Here is a 16,997-nt window from a genome sequence, read left to right on the forward strand (position 1 = left end):
GCTCCGGCCCGGTCCGAGGTAGGGCGCCGGTTGTGAGCGGCAGGAGTTTTTAGTGAGGTTCAACTCCCACATACCCCACCTGCCGCGCGGGTGGGGATCCGGCGATTTTCTCCTGTGGAAAAAAAAAAAAAAAGCCTATTTGACTTGAAAATTTACAGACGCATTTTTTTTATAGCTTAGACGCTTGGACGAGCTCACGGTCCATCTAGTGTTAAGTGGTAACAATGCCAATTTTGTTCCATGTTTTTTTTCAATTGCTTTGATGGGGGGACGAGCATGTGGCCCACCTGGTATTCAGTTTTTACCGGAGCCCATAGACATCTACAACGAAAATGCCGCCACCCACCTAGAGACATGAGTTGTAAGGTCTCAGTTTTAAGTACAGATGACAATATAACAATTTTCTTATTCATAATCTAGTATCCTCACCCCAGTATCAAGAGGATAAAAAAATATGAAATTAATTGTTAATTTGGTTTGCTATTTAAATCACCGCCATCTTTTGACGCTTCACGTAAAACAAACAAGCTTAGTATTGCCAGCTCTTGATATTTTCAAATTTAACAGACCAAATATCAACAGGCATGTGCTCGAGTTTATTCAACGAATATAGATAGAGATATTCTTCACTGCTTAAAATTAAAAAAAAAAACGTTTTTTTTAGGGCTCCCTCGGTACTTCTGGCCGAGAATGCAACAGGACTTCTTTAGGCTTAGACGGGTGCTCATTACTGTGCTGCGGAAGGGGTTACAACACTAAAAAAATTATGATGAAGGAACGATGTCAGTGCAAGTTCCACTGGTGCTGCCACGTGAAATGCAATACTTGTGTCAAATCCACCGAACTTTATACTTGTAAATAATAATGTGATCTGCTTATTTTCGGAACGTTCATGCCAGAATAATTGGCCTAGTGTTTACACGGAAAATATTCAGTGCAGAATTATGAGTAATATCTAATTGTAGTAGGAGAATTTTTTTAAAGGGAGATTTTAAAAATTATTATTAAAGCAATAATGTCCTTGTTGAAACGATATGAAAAAATATGCTGTCTAGATTGTATTCAGCGAACAAAAGCCCACATAATTTCATTTACGATTTAAAACGAATGATACTGGTAATGGTATTTTGGGTAATGGTAATGGTATTTTGGGATTTTAAATTTTGAAATTTCCCGCCAACTTAACTTGCCCGGTACCCGCGCGTCACTAGCGCTACGCATTGCCGCAGTTTGTGCAACGTTTGAAAAAAGTAAGTCGTGAAATCATTATCGGTAGGTAATTCCATATTTTTTTTAACTTTAAAATTCAATAAAACTATGACCTATCGTACATTTACAATCCTTAGTATTTTTAACCGACTTCAAAAAAGGAGGAGGTTCTCAATTCGACTGTATTTTTTTTTTTTTGTTATCTCATAACTTTTGACTGGATGAATCCTTTTTTTTTTAATAGAAAGCTGACGCTTCCCGTGTGGTCCCATTTCAATTTAGTCCAGTTCTGATAATGGTATCCCTGAGAAAACCATATAAGTCTTAAATTTGTATTAAGTACGTGCGCGACAAATAGATGAAAAATTCAATAACTCAATATCACGCCAACCGATTTCGATGATTATTGTTTTTAGTGTATATTAATTTGTTTTGGAATATCTTTTTTTTTTCTATTTAAAGTCGGTTTTTCTTAAAGCATGTCTATTTATTGAGAACGTGTTTCATAATTATTAAGGTTTATTTTAAACTATACTAGATACGTTAAATTATGTAGTTTTAGTTTTATTGTGAGATATCTTAAATGTGTACATAAGTAATCTTATATATTTTACGCTAAGACTATTAATAATCTATATATTAATACGTGAAGCAAAAACTTTGTATCCCTTTTTACGAAAATTGCGCAGACGGAGGAGTATGAAATTTTCCACACTTAAAGAGAATATAGAGAAGAAGTGCACAATGCTAATATTTTTTTTAAATAATGCATAAAAGATACATTAAATCTATAAAGAAAACATTACACACACTACATACCATGTATTTGACGCACACACGCATGCATACTATTTATTGTCAAACTTTTGTTCTTGACGTCTGTTGTCAAATTGAGAATAGAATATGGTTTGTCTTTGTTAATATTTTTTATAGTGTAGTCTTGGCGAAATTTGTGATTATAGAAGTATAAAATACAATCATAATAGTATACAAACTTACAATTCCAATTAATTATAGTCGAATTTCGACTACTGCGGGACCTCTAGTTATTTATAATTATGTATGTAGAGTGGTATATAAAAAATTACTTATACCTAAATAATTATAGTAAAAAATTAAAACAGTTTTTTTTTGTTGCATAAATGTGTAGACGAGCTCACAGCCCACCTGGTGTTAAGTGGTTACCGGAGCCCATAGACAGCTACTGCGTAAATGCCACCACCCACATTGAGATATGATTTCTAAGGTCTCAAGTATAGTTACAACGGCTGCCCCACCTTTCAAACCGAAACGCATTACTGCTTCACGTCAGAAACAGGCAGGGTGCTGGTACCTACCCGTGCGGACTCACAAGAGATCTTACCACCAGTACGTCATTAAAATTTTATGTGATACTAGATTAAACACCTAAGACCTCACAGTACATTGCGTAATGGAGCATTTAGACATTACAACGTAATTTCTGTCGCGTAGATGACATAAAAAGAGAAATTAGTGCTGAAGATACTCATATAACAGTCTGATACTTAGTGTTCATGCCAGTGCCCTCAATTCTTTTATAGCAATGTTAAAGATGCTAGCCTTCTAAGGCGCTAATCATCACAGTTTAATCAATGAATGAATGATTTATTTTATTTCAGACAACAAAAACAAGTCCATATGTGTACATAGTATCATTGAAACATACTTAACATTATAAAACCATTATAAAAAAGATTTTTTTTTTTTTATTATTGTATTTCACTATCATTCTATACCCGCTCTTCAAGCACGCTATACATCTCTCAATTTAAATATTATAAGAATAATATCAAGAGCGGGAGTTTTATTACCACAAGAAACTCCCTTATGTATCTCAAGCCGGTACGCTAAGTACCTTTACTTACTATTACTAGTACTAGAGTAAGGGAGTACAGCTTAGTAGATTGAGAGGCTAAGGATAGGGTATGGTAGTAGTTAGGTAGTTCTTATTCAGAATTGGACAGAACTTTGTGCAGCGATGCATTGCTCTTTAAGCATGAATTGTCTCTGATCACTATCACTCATGGATAACGATTAGAGCTAAAAGCTAAAGGCACAGTCAAATTGGTTACCGGGACTATGAAACTGAATCGATATAATAGATGAATATAAAAATACAAATTCGCCATATTGTGTCACCACACATCAACTTTGTTATATCTGTGGACTCCGGTAAACATTAGCACCGGTGTGCTTAGTGCGAGTTTTTTAACGTTCTCGATAGCGTAAACGTTAATTAAATTTTTTATGAAATTAGAACGTTTGCGTACGTTTGCCGCTAGGGGCGCTGTTTCAACTGCATACAAATTCGAGTTACCTTTTACGCTATCGAGAACTTTAAAATACTCGCACTAAGCACACAGATGGCCTACTAACTTGTTTACTCAGCGAATGTAATTTAAAACTAGCAGTGTATTTCATCATTACAGAAAAAGATCATTCGATAAATGTATCAAACAGATCTTTGCTAAATATGTTGTTAAATTAACGATTCGTCCAACTGTAGATTGTTTTTTGGCAATTAAATACAAGTAATGTAAATAAAGTGATAAAATCCTCAAGTGGTCATCAACATTTACATTAACTTTTAAATTAAAAAATTCTCTGCATTAGAATGTCGTTGTAGTGAATTTGGTTAGTGAATTAAAATACATAATTTAATGCATGCCATTGTACCTTTAAATCTATGAATCTTAGAGGCTATTTATTGTATGAAATAAATGTAATTGTTAATTAAGTGTTTTTTTCTTAATATGTTTCTGTTTCTTCCTATTAATTTGTAAGTGAAGCGATAATTTAGAATCTAATTACTATTAATAACACTAAAAAATTATTAAATTACATTACAGAATCTAATTACTAACAATGACAAAAAAATAGCAAATTAAGGTGCATATACTTAGTATGATACTACTCAGTCGCAAACCTAATTACATATTTTTTACCGTCTACAGAATAAATAAAACTTAGTTAATATTGGTGTTGCTCTTCTGTAGTACTGTTTCTAAAGAAATATCACCGTATTTCATCATTATTATTTTTTATATAACAGATTAAATAAAAGATTTGGTTGTATGGTGTGATACTTTTGCCTTTCCTGTTAAAAAGTGAAACTATTACATTACAATTTAATTTGTCGGGACTTTTTGGCGGGAACGCGAGGTGTAAAGCTGTGCGATTTGTTTTATTTTGTCTATTTAGTGTTTCTTCAGGTTTAAATGTGTAATAGCGGTGGTTTATTAACTGTTTACTATCTGTAAAGTGCACAAATGTGGGAAAATTAAACAAAGCCGTTGGACGTAACTTCTCGAGATCCTCCAAAAAGTCCACTGAAAAAATCTCAGTAAACGACCACCATTTTACAGAGATTATATTTCATCCCATATCTCATGTCATTTCATTTCACTCCATATTATCATTTTTCATAAAAATATTCCATATCATATCATCTCAATTCAATTCATTTCATTTCATTTCATGCCATGCCATGTTTCATATTAAATTAATCAGCTTTATTTCATTTCATAATAACATATTTCATAAAAAAATATGCACATATAAAAGATTAGGCTGTATTATGTGATACCTTTGCTTTTCCATTTGGAAAAATAAAACTACTAGTACTACAAGACAGTTTAATTTATGTCGTCTGCCAATGTCAGTCTACTAGCTGATGCATAGTGATGTCGTTGTGAGTTGTCGCTTGTCAGTCTCTGCGTGGTCTCTGCCCGTATTTTTTGAAATTTGTTTGTCCCTGTGTCGCTTTAAAATGGAAATCTCATCGCTCTAAATATCATAAGTAAAGTATTAAAATAAACAACAAAAATCACAAACAATACTCAAAATGGAAGTCGACAACTTATCAAGACAGGTAAGGCACTTAAATTATTACATCAACAAGTTTCAAAACAAACAATGTAATTTTTTAACATATTCGAATTTTTCATTTAGGTTGAAGAAATTGAAGCTTTAAAATCTATTTACACAGAAGAATTGACTATAGATAGTGAAATTACAAGGTCTTATACTATTAGAATTGAAGAAAATAAGAAAGAAGTGCTTCTTTACGTGACATTACCAGAAGATTACCCGTCGAGTTCTCCACCGAAATTCGAATTGTCTGCACCGTGGATGGACAGACAAACCAAAACGAATCTTCACAAAACCTTGCACGAAATATACTTGTAAGTATATTTAAAAAAAATTCTGTTTTCCAAATAACCATGTTGTCATATTGAAAATGCTGTTTATAAATTATCATTAGCAGACTTATGGTATTTTTTGTGGTCTTTTTTTCTCTAAAATCAACATGCTTTCAATATCCAAAAGTTATGACATTAAAAGTTATAACTTTGTTATTTGAGGTTTTTTTTAAACTGCTGGTGTTTTTAGCATTGCCATATATTTTGTGGATTTTTTTCCAAATCAACATATGCTCATTTAAAATTTTTTTTAATTACCAATACACATTGGACATGTTCCACCATGAATCACCATTTAATTACAAAAAAACATTTTCTAAATTACCATTATTATCCAGTCAATAGCCCATTTAGTCACAAAGCAACAAAATGGAAGGAATGGAATGGGGGTGCCATTTACCTATAATGAACACATTCTATTCTAACACAAGTTGACATAAAGAAAATATACACCACAATCACAGTAAACATAATGGTGATTTTATTTGAATTAACCACAATATGTACATTTAACAATAGTGTCAATTCAACATTGACAGCATAGTGATTTTAGAAAAAATAATACCACAGAATGTAAATTTTAGGAAAGATATTATGGTAATTTAAAATAAATTTGATTATTTGATGATGGTAGTAAATCAAATGCTAATTTTGATTTAAAACATAGCCTCACAGCCTTACTATATAAAACATTTGAATTCATAATGATTACTTGGGCATAGATATACCATTGTTATTACATTCAAGCAGTGATTTATGTCAGTTCTCTCTAAAAGTCTTTAAATTCTAAATGTAGATATTGGTCAAATACTGTGCAAACATTCTTACATAAATTGCAAAACAATTAATAATGTTTCATAGCATTGATTGCCATATACAGCTGTCACCATTAATATCAAGAAAGAACTAATAAATAACATGAAACCCATCTAGGGTGTGATAAGTGTAATGAATTTAGACCTTAAATATATAATTTTCAGGGATAATGTTGGTGAGACTGTGATATTTCAATGGGTCGAGATGATAAGGGAAGTGCTACAAACCGTATGCAAAGTAGAAAAAAAAATTGAAGTCACGGAACCTGAAGTCGACAGTTTGGATCTCACTACGGTATATATTTTATAATAACCTTCTTTTCTCTATAATAAACCTGAATGTTTTAAAGAAAGGAAATATGCATAGGTAAATACAATAAGTTTTGTTTTTCAGTTCAGTGTTTAATTTCTAGTCATATGACATGTCCTTTGTCAAATGAGATTTGAGATTCCTCACTAGTCAGTGACTTGGCTATGCTTAATGTCTAGATTGGCTGTATATCTATGTGCAAGATCATGTCTAACACAAACTGGTAAAATTTAAATATGAACTATAGGTAAAACAATAATACTAACGTTTCCTTTAGATAGTTATTCTGCTATTTCAACCTGAACAAAATAATGGGGCATTATTGACATGTACTCATAGAGTCATAGAGACAACAAGACAAGAGATGAGCACAATCATGTGAATGTCTGTAGTCTAGTAGTAGGAAGCACTTGTGGTATTACTTGTGGTAGGACCTCTTGTGAGTTCGCACGGGTAGATACCACCAACCTGCCTATTTTTGGTGTGACGCAGTAACGCATTTCAGTTTGAAGGGTGGGTTAGCCGTTGTGACTATACTAGAACTTATACATATCCCAAGGTGGGTGGCGCATTTATGTTGAAGATATCTGTGCGCTCCAGTAACCACTTAACAACACCAGGTTGGCTGTGAGATCGTCCAAGCATCTAAGCGTTAAAAAATAATAAATGGCAATATATGTGAGATTTGTAATAATCATCATTTTTCAGATAGAAATAAACTGCCCTGAAATTACACATGGTGAAATCATAGCAGACAGGAAGAGCATATTCCAAGGACATGCAGCTGAAGTACACAGTATAGATGATGTAAAGTGAGTAGAGTAATCAATAAAAGCCACATGAGTTCTGGTCTTAAGGTTGTGATGGATATTATAAGACACAGTTGAGACTGATGCTCAAGGTTAATGGCAGTGATCACTATAGATAATACACATAAATGGTAATCACTTTGTGACTCCTATGAGCTCTGGTAACCATCTCAGAAGATCCTTGGTCATGTATATGTGCAAAAAATATTGAGGTCCATTAGGCATAAGTTCTTGTGGTAATTTAATATAAAATCTTTTCAGAAATAAGAGCTATAAGCTTCTTATTCGCACTAGTCTGAGTGTGCTGTGTGGGAAAGGAAGAGAGTTATCTCAATATGCTGTAAAACTTGCTTACCTCTCAATATTTCAACAACCAATTCAAGTTAGTTAGTCTACAAAACATTTTGTAATCAATTATATTTTTTTCTGATCATGGTTTGAGCAAACAAAATTAACCCATTCTACACTATAGTTTAAATGTTAGAATGACTAAAGTAAAAACAGAATTTTAGATGGATAGTCTTTTTTTTTTCAGAGCTGTACTAAATAAATTAAAACAGAACAGAAAGATCTTAAATGCTACACATAATATGTATGCATATAGAATAGAAAGAAACACTGCTAAAGGTACGAATGTACTTCAAGACTGTGATGATGACGGGGAAGCTCACGCCGGAGGTAGAATGTTGCATCTACTGCAAGTTTTGAATCAGAAAAACACACTTGTTGTTGTGTCGAGATGGTGAGTTTGACTTTCATTAATCCTTATTTATGTCAGTAATAAGTCGACTAAAACTATAAGTCGTCGTGGCCTAAAGGATAAAACGTTCAGTGCATTCGTGTTGAGCGATGCACCGGTGTTCGAATCCCTCAGGCGGGTACCAATTTTCTAATAAAATACGTAGTTAACAAATTTTCACGATTGACTTCCACGGTGAAGGAATAACATTGTGTAATAAAAATCAAACAAAAAAAATAAGTTGTTTATATGGAACCTTAATAGTCAGGCATCACGTGTAGAGGCTTAGTGCAAATTCCATTTTCCTTTGTTGATAAGTTTTGCTGTTAAGATAACCTTGAAAAATAGGATTTTGAGTCTAAGCCCAAAGTTCATAAAAAAATTAAGAAATTCATATTAAAATTACCATCAGCATTACTAGTGTGAAAGTTTTTGTAAATATATGGTACAGAATGAAGAGTCTAAACCAGCCTTTCCCAAAGTGGGCGATAACGCCCCCATGTGGGCGCTGCAGGCCTAAAGGGGGGCGGTAAGAGACCCAGAAAAAAATTGGGGCATTGTGTAGAAGCTTAGGAGGCGATTTGTAATTTTATCTAGGAGGACTCTTAGATACCGACTGAGCTCTCGCTATAGTGGTCATTAGTAGGTGATAAAATGGGGGTGCTAAAAAATAATTTATTCTCAAAGGGGGAAGTAGACAAAATAAGTTTGGGAATCCCTGGTCTAAACAATGATACAGGGCTTTGTTCATTATCATACTGGTTTTATGAAAAAATCCATTTATATTATTATTTTAATACAAATAACATATTAAATCAAAGTAGAGTTGCATAGTTTTTAAAATTATTTAAATGAATGTGTGGTGAGAGTGCTTTAAAAGTATTAAAACATATATTTTTTATACATGAAATATTTTGCCAGGTATGGAGGAGTACAATTAGGGCCGGACAGATTCCGTCACATAAACAATGCAAGCCGACAAGTCATTCAGCAAGCTGGACTATTGAAGAAATGACTTTGACATTATTATATTAGTTTAATATTGTACATAGGATACTGTTTTATTTTAAAATTAAATGTGATTGTTTGTGTACAAAGTTGTTGTTTTTTTAATTAATTTTAAAAACACCAATTTTCATAGTCGTTTTTTGTCAATTAATTTTAGCTTCACCGATAACATTACCCTGCCTGTTTCTGCTATGAACTATTGCACTCTAAACTGAGAACTAAAGCTCATTTCTAAAGGCGAGTAGCCGCATTTGCACTATTGTTGTCTATAAGCTTTAAAAACCACTTACAACCAGGGCCGTTAGCTCTATTGTCTACAATGGAAAAAAATCAATGTACCTACAACATTACAGATTATATTTGAAATTAAAATTATTGTAATATATTATAAATAAGCCGAGTTAAAAACTAATCAGGGATTTAAAATAATCAGATAAAAGTCATGTTTAGTTAAAATACTCTATATTTACATTCACATGATGAACAAATTGCATTTCGTCATGTTACTTGACATTAGTTTCTTGAACTCTTAGCGTTATCACTCGTTTTCACTGTTATACATCTCTTATCCAGAAACTTGAGAAGATCCTGAAATTAACAACAAAAATAGAATTCTTTTAATGCAAATTGAGATTTTCATTGAAGCATAATGTTACGCTGGTAAGAGTAACGCCATCTATCGCCGACTAGTAGAACGAATGTCGAAGGATTTAGTAGCGCCTAGAACGTTTGAGAAGTACAACGCCATCTATTGTCAGATAGCGGAAACACACAATACTAGACTTTTGTGGAATATTCTCGGCGACCCTAGGGATTTCGTCTCGACTATAAAAGCGTTGCAGATATGGCACACAGTCAGTCAGTAATCGGAACTACTCGGAGCGAAACTGCGAACGGATCACCTGAAGCGAAGCGGAAGAAGCGAATAGAGAATTTTAAAGTTTTTGTTGAGTGTTTCAAGTGTTGAATACAGTTTTTAATTGTACTTTGGTGAATTTTTTTATCTATCCCGAACCCCAGCGCGTAACAATAATTTGTGCTATTCACTTTGACGTATGTACAAGTAGTAGTGGTACAGATACAGTATACTCCGCGCGCGAGCTCCGAGGATTCGGGGGCTGAGGAAGCGGGCGGGCGTGCACCGCGCCCGACCGTCGCTTCATACCCCGCACTCTCCCAGTACTAGTGTTGACCTTAACGTGAGAGTACGCTTACCGACTCGTTGTTTTTAATTTTGCGATAGCAGTGTTAATTACGTGTGATTTCTAATATAAATAGTCTTACACTTATAAGTCTTTTTGTTTGCACAAATAGCTATTTAATTTGATGAAAAAGGATTAGAGGAATATTACTGACAAAAGGATGGCTTAATGGAGGATGTTGTCTAATCATTTATTATTGAAGTATGTGAGGAGAGTACATCAAATTCTTCAACTACTGATTAATCTGATTGCGGGAGTAATTAATAAGATTTCACGTTCATTTTGTTCAATAAAAATCAGTTCATTAAATGAAATTCATACGTGATCAAGTGTTTTTTTTTTTATTTCAAGTACATAATACCCTCATAAAACTATTTTATAATTTACACTCGCACGGAGGCTTAAGATGTGTTAGTATCGATAGTGCAATATCGACTAATCACAACACTAGCTCATTGCGTCAACATTCCTTAAAAATCCTCGGAGCTCGCGCGCGGACAGTAGGTACTTGGCGACGCACCGTGGAGAGTGACACGAGGACTGCCATTATGACCTAGAGTGATTTCAAGGAGCAAGCGCAAGACAGGGTCAAGTGAAGAGAACTTGTGAGGACCCTATGTACTAGCGGGGTACCCTGAGACTACAACAACAACAACAATGAACTTTTATTTGATATGTGCTATGAGATATCTTACTCAACATCAAGTGGGCCGTATGCTGGTACAAGTTCAAAAAATCCTATTTACGATCAGGGATGGAGTTGCGTGACCGGCTTTTAGTAGTTTTTTTTACTGATTAGATGGATGGACGAGCTCAATGCCCACCTGGTGTTAAGTGGTTACTGGAGCCCATAGACATCTACAACGTAAATGCGCCACCCACCTTGAGATATAAGTTCTAAGAGGTCTCAGTATGGTTACAACGGCTGCCCCACCCTTCAAACCGAAACGCATTACTGCTTCACGGCAGAAATAGGCGGGGCGGTGGTACCTACCCGCGCGGACTCACAAGAGATCCTACCACCAGTAATGTTACATAACAGTGTAACATAAACTCACCTTGGGATCATATCTGTGACCGTAGCCGGCTAATTCTTTGTGAATAACATCTATATTGACCGGCTCGTATTTCAGAATCGCCTCCCGAAGTCCGCTGCGACACGACACGTAGTTGTGGAGGGCTATGTGCAGAGGGAGTCTGCATGAGTGCACCTGGAATATTACTATTGATTTACTTGGGGCCTGACAAAACTATTCACCTTAATACTAATTAAAACTCAATATAATTCTTACGACACTTAAAGTAAGTTTTTACTTAAGCTTTTTTTTCCTACCTATTCTAGTAACCTCGTGGGGTTATTCTAGATTCACCACCCCACTGAGAAGATCCGGCGAGAAATTCAGTGGGCTGTGTCTGTGGGTTAATTTACTCGCCGAGCCCTTTGTCGCAAGCGACGGGTTCGATGAGAACGATGACCGGTTTCTTAAGACGTACGCTTCGTAGTTTCTTTTCACCTTCATATCATCCACTTCCTTTTTTTTTGTCGACTATATCTAAAATTTTCTACGACATTCCCATACTAGCGCAGTGGTCTGCAACTTTGGCAACCTTGTCAACCAAAAGAGCCAAATATAGAAACCAAGCAATTGAAATTTATTGAAAGTGCCTTGTGTTTCAAAAAAGTTTACTGGTATAAAGCAAAATAAGTAATATACCGGTGTCTGAGCTAAACATTTTGCGGAAGAGCCGTAGTTAAGAAGTCAGAGTCGCGGGTAGTCGACCACTGGCTGAGTTTTTTTAGTATCGGTTTTCCTATTTGACGACAGATGGCGTTACCTGTACTGACTTAACAATTTTGACGCGACGACTTTTAAATGTAAAACCAAGTAGCCTCATCCAAGGGCTTTTTAACTAATTAAGCCGTATTAAAAACTAATATAACAAGGTACCGCTTAAGGCTGGAAATTTAATCAGCATTAAAATGAAATGCACCTTTGCTCTTTCCTTTTTCTGAAACATCCAATCGTCAGAGTGACATTCCACTTCTCTTATCACGGGCGTTTCATTCGTAACTTCATAGCAATCCTCTATATTCACATTGTGCTTGATGGGAGAATCCTTTTTGGCACTTATTGCTTTCGGGCTATTTTTCTTGCGTTTTTTCGATGGTGATGCTATTACGTCAACTGGCATCTCTTCGACCAAAGGATGAGTTTGGTTGTAGAGATGGGTCAAGAGTTGTATGGCTGAAATTTTAAAAGATACCAGGTTATGAAGTTCACCTTACTTTTTTCCTACCAAGCTGATAGCCTTGAGAGGCTATGTCAGCAAGTAGGTGGGCCCACGGGGCTCAAACCTGACGACGTTACTAACACTAGCCCTAGCAAGAGCAGTGCTTCGCAGAATCTGCCACCGGATCGGAAACGCGACCCACTTAGAAGATCCGGCGAGAAACTCAGTGGACTGTCTTTACTGATTACAACTTCAAGCAAACGGTTACTGAAGTCCATGGCCAGAACTATATGAATGTCGCCCGTCTTGAGACATGAGGTCAAGTCTCAATGCTATTCTTTTTTATTGCTTAGTTGGGTCGACGAGCTCACAGCCCACCTGGTATTAAGTGGTTACTGGAGCCCATAGATATCTACAGCGTAAATGCCGCCACCCACTTGAAGTATAAGTCTAAGGTCTCAGTGTAGTTAACACGGCTACCCCACCCTACAAACGGAAACACATTACTGCTGGTACTGGTATGGTATATTCCGACCACCAAACCATCATATATTTGGATGTTTGATTTTTACTACATGATGTTTTACCTACAACCTGTGTAACCGGCAATAGCTTTAACCTATGCTAGAGAGACAGCACTTCATCAGACCTTGATTTAATTAATAAGTTCTGATGGCTCAAGTAGCTGTAGCATTGTTTGTAACATTAATGTTAGTTGCTCCACTAAAAAAAATACAAGTGCAGAAGTTTTAGATACCACAGTGTATCAAAATATAGCACGGAATCAATGTTTTTAAATTAGATTTTTTTAAATATTGTACTATTATGTAATCACCTCTTTTCCTCTTCAAAGGTTTTAATCCGTACTTATATAATTCCCTGTTTCTCTCTGGACTGGTCATTGATGCATAATCTTGCATTGGAGTTACTTCGTCCAATTTTATTATGAAATGATTATTTTTTGGTGTTTCTGTTTTAAAAATATTTTTTTCTCTTGAAGGAGTTACGCTATTTGAACTCAATACTTCATTTTGTAAATTAATTGCAGAAGTATATTCATTATCATTAAATTCCACATCATCTTTCTGCTTATCGGCTGTTTCACTTTCAAATGATTCTTGATTTTGAACTTTTTTATCTAGATATGTTAGTTTGGCTTTATCAGAATTCTCAAATCTAGATTTATTCAATGAATAATCCAATTCATTGTCATGTATTTCAAATATTTCAGACTTTTGACTAAGTTCAACATCCTGAATTTCAATAGGGTCTATTTTTGAAGAATTTTCATTTGATGAATAAACTGTATGTTTTCCACTTTGAATTTCATCATAATCTATAGAAATATTGTCCATTTTACCAAGTGCACTCAAACATAGATTTGGAGATTCCCTGTCAGAGCCATTGGGTGAATTTGAGGATTGTGTTAAATCGATTTCTTCTTCACAATCTTTTACAATTTCTTTAAATACCTCTGCATTTTCGTTTTCTATAGAATCATTTAAAGTATGATTTTTTGAATTATTTTCATGTTCAGTATTGTTTTTTGCTTTTTTTAAATCTATATCATCAGTATCATTTAGCAATTCAGGGCTCTGAGTTAGATCGATTTCTTCATTACCATTATCTAAATTTCGACTTTCAATATTGTTACTTGCTTCTGAATCTTGAAAAGGCACTTCAATAGTCACATTTTCTTTGCTGTCATGATCATGAATAAAATCATCAAAGAAACTTTGACATTCTCTTTTAGCAGAAATATATTTGTTTTGTGTAAGATCTAATACTTCTTTTGTTTCAAACCTTTTATTGGACAGAGTTCTAGTATATTCATCAACATCTATAACATCAATATCCAGATTATTTTTACTATTTCTTGGCATACTAGGCTTTTCTAAATCATCTTCTGTGTGGTTTTCTTCTAATATGATATTAATATGGTTAACAGTTAAATCAATTTTACTTACAACAGTTTTTGAACTAGACACACATTCAGTCATGTCCATAAAGTCATCGGACCTCCTTCTAGTTATATTTTTATTTTCCATGATTGCGCTTTTCGATGTAATTTGAGATACATGATTCAAGCATTCTGTTAAATCCATACTAATATGTTTCTCTTGTGATATAAGTTGAGCATGTCGACTATTATCCATTAACGAAGATTCATCATCAAATATGTCTGGCGAATAACATCTGTGTTGAGTTACACTTTCTGTAACAATATTATCTTCTGGTTTATTGTTATTCCTTTTCTCTTCATCTCCTGAATATTTTGGAGCATTGTTTGTTTTAAAAACCATGATTTCAGTTCGTCTTTTGAATGTACCACTTAATAAATCGTCTAATTCACTTTGACTGCAATCTATATCACTAAAGCTGATAAAATTGTTGGCAATTCTGGGGCTAACTGGCCTCCCTGGTATTTCAGTCCAGTCTCTTAATAAATTAAATGCACTTGTAGATTTTTCTAATAAGTTTTCCACATAAAATATACCATTATCTTTTATATGTTCATATGAAACATTAGTTGATAGATTATATAAATGACTATTACTAATATTAGATTCTATTTTGTGATCTATATGGTCAATATCTTCTAATAATACACAAGAATATTTCTCAGATATGTTTTGTTGTTTCTCTATATCTGAAAGAGAAATCAGTTTATACTGTTTTCTATTTTTCCTGATTTTTTTTGATGTTGTTATTTTAGTTTCTGGTACAACAAAACCATATTCCTGTAATGTTGCATGTATTTTTTTGGTTCGTTCTTGGGAATTTCGAAAATTCTGTGGATTTACATCTGAAGGTTCAGCTTGAAGAGACTTTGATAAAGCTACTGCCAACTGCAACTGTTCAGAATCTACATCAATACCTGTCTTCTCGCATACGTTATTAAATTCTTTACTAAACTCAATTAACTCATTATTCTTTCTTTTTAAAGAAGTTCTTATATCTTTCTGCTTGCAGATTCTTTTTCCATTCTTTCTCTGTTTCCTAGCAGGCTTTATAATTTTAGGGCAGGTAATGATTCTCTTAGTTTCTTTAAAATCTTCAAGACTCTCATCTGCTGCTCTCGTGAAATATTTACTTATCACATTCTTGTCTTTAGTGCTGGCAACAAATAAAACAATTTGTGTAGTTTAATAGTTTATTATCATGTGTACATACTGTATTTTAATAATTCTGATATTCTCAAGCAATGAATACACGGTGTGACAGAAATCCCTGAGAACAAAATGTTAACAATATTTTGTTTCTTTTTTTAATTGATTTAATTCATTTAATAATTTTTAATACAGAGAAATTGTATTTATGACTTTCTAATATTTTACAAAATTGGTAGATTAATTCCTGAACAATCATTTACTATCATCCTCTTCTTAGAGATGGCTTGAACTAAATCATCTAATCATTCGCAGCATTCACTGTTATGTTATAAATAAAATAATTCACATTTTATTGTAAATATTCATATCATTTAATAGAGACTTGTTTTTTTATAAGCACATTACCTATTATTACTACTATCACACATTCTCTATTTATCCGGCCTATCGGGGCGCTCATATCCATCTATTAGGGCACGTATCTGATCACCAGTTCTATTTGGTAGGCCGCTGGCTATCAATAATCTCCTTTCCACCTCTTCTATGGGATCCTCATATAATTTTTCTGCAGCTCGACGAAGATTCTGTGTTATGCTCGCATTACTAAAAGTTTAAGATAACTTTTAATAGTAAATACTGTGTTCGCGATATGTTGTACACGGACTTAATTCTTTCCATAAATTGTTCTCACTTAAGCAATCTAAGTTTTATTTTAATAATTATAGAAAAAAGGGACAGCTTGAATGGACAGAACCAGAATTTTTATGGAAATATTGTTGAGGTTCAGAATTTAAAATATACATAACCTCAAAATTGTTACTGTACAAATATTTTAGAGAAAACTTACTGAAAATAAAAGCCACATCCTGCTCCTATTAATAAGCTACCGATAGCAATTGCACTACCAAATTTTCCTGCAGGAGTTCCTGATATTTTTCTTGGCTTCCACTTTGACGTATCAATTCCGATAGCCATTTTGGGCGTTTCGTTTTAAATTAATTTTACCTTCAAGGTTTTGGCATTAAAAATTAAAAAGTTCTTCGTTTGTCTCTTCAGGTTTAATGTGTAATAACGGTGGTTTAATAGCCGTTTCGAATCTGTGAAAGCGCACAAATGTGGGAAAATGAAACAAAGCCGCTGGGCGTAACTTTTCTGAATCATCCAAAAAGTTCACTGCAAAACTCTCAGTAAATGACCACCATTTTACTGAGATTTTCATAAAATCATCCCATATCATCTCATCTCATTTCATATGATTTCATTTCATTTTATATTATCATTTTTCATATAATAAAGTATATAAAAGATTAGGCTGTATGGTATATGATACCTTTGCC

General features: G+C 34.0%; 4 protein-coding genes across 4 annotated transcripts in view; 2 read left to right on the plus strand and 2 right to left on the minus strand.

The window, feature by feature from the left end:
- LOC114243789 (protein Wnt-5b) overlaps positions 1–2,262 on the plus strand; it is an 82,646-nt gene extending 80,384 nt beyond the window's left edge. Inside the window, exon 8 of the mRNA XM_028175400.2 lies at positions 665–2,262. Within this exon, the coding sequence (XP_028031201.2) occupies positions 665–862 (198 nt within the window). The 3' untranslated portion in view covers positions 863–2,262. The remainder of the gene's footprint in view (positions 1–664) is intronic.
- A 2,615-nt stretch (positions 2,263–4,877) lies between these two features.
- On the plus strand, positions 4,878–9,202 carry LOC114243768 (protein IMPACT-B). The gene is made up of 6 exons (XM_028175371.2): positions 4,878–5,101; positions 5,182–5,414; positions 6,413–6,542; positions 7,266–7,369; positions 7,902–8,108; positions 9,027–9,202. The coding sequence occupies exons 1-6, from the start codon at positions 5,075–5,077 to the stop codon at positions 9,118–9,120; spliced, it is 795 nt and encodes a 264-aa protein (XP_028031172.2). The 5' UTR covers positions 4,878–5,074; the 3' UTR covers positions 9,121–9,202.
- A 356-nt stretch (positions 9,203–9,558) lies between these two features.
- mus312 (mutagen-sensitive 312) lies at positions 9,559–16,207 on the minus strand. Its single transcript, XM_028175387.2, has 5 exons — positions 16,066–16,207; positions 13,383–15,664; positions 12,308–12,561; positions 11,374–11,526; positions 9,559–9,701 (listed from the first exon to the last, which is right to left on the minus strand). Exons 1-5 carry the CDS (start codon positions 16,086–16,088, stop codon positions 9,627–9,629), a joined length of 2,787 nt encoding a protein of 928 aa, XP_028031188.2. The 5' UTR covers positions 16,089–16,207; the 3' UTR covers positions 9,559–9,626.
- LOC149499707 (uncharacterized) lies at positions 15,684–16,712 on the minus strand. The gene is made up of 2 exons (XM_089739089.1): positions 16,508–16,712; positions 15,684–16,263 (listed from the first exon to the last, which is right to left on the minus strand). Exons 1-2 carry the CDS (start codon positions 16,633–16,635, stop codon positions 16,092–16,094), a joined length of 300 nt encoding a protein of 99 aa, XP_089595215.1. The 5' UTR covers positions 16,636–16,712; the 3' UTR covers positions 15,684–16,091.
- Between the last annotated feature and the right edge of the window lie 285 nt (positions 16,713–16,997).

Source organism: Bombyx mandarina, chromosome 28 (genome assembly GCF_030267445.1).
Source record: "Bombyx mandarina strain Sakado chromosome 28, ASM3026744v2".
Lineage (NCBI taxonomy): Eukaryota > Metazoa > Arthropoda > Insecta > Lepidoptera > Bombycidae > Bombyx > Bombyx mandarina.

Excerpts from the sequence above, each read along its gene's own strand:
- LOC149499707 (XM_089739089.1), bottom strand. The coding sequence starts at position 16,635 with ATGGCTATCGGAATTGATACGTCAAAGTGGAAGCCAAGAAAAATATCA. Across the intron at positions 16,264-16,507 it reads GGATGTGGCTTTTATTTTCA|TAATGCGAGCATAACACAGA; the intron begins GTAAGTTTTCTC and ends TTAAACTTTTAG.
- LOC114243768 (XM_028175371.2), top strand. The coding sequence starts at position 5,075 with ATGGAAGTCGACAACTTATCAAGACAG. Across the intron at positions 5,102-5,181 it reads TCGACAACTTATCAAGACAG|GTTGAAGAAATTGAAGCTTT; the intron begins GTAAGGCACTTA and ends TTTTTCATTTAG. Across the intron at positions 7,370-7,901 it reads CACAGTATAGATGATGTAAA|AGCTGTACTAAATAAATTAA; the intron begins GTGAGTAGAGTA and ends TTTTTTTTTCAG.
- mus312 (XM_028175387.2), bottom strand. The coding sequence starts at position 16,088 with ATGTGTGATAGTAGTAATAATAG. Across the intron at positions 12,562-13,382 it reads ACCTTTGAAGAGGAAAAGAG|CCATACAACTCTTGACCCAT; the intron begins GTGATTACATAA and ends TTAAAATTTCAG. Across the intron at positions 9,702-11,373 it reads GTCACAGATATGATCCCAAG|GATCTTCTCAAGTTTCTGGA; the intron begins GTGAGTTTATGT and ends TGTTAATTTCAG.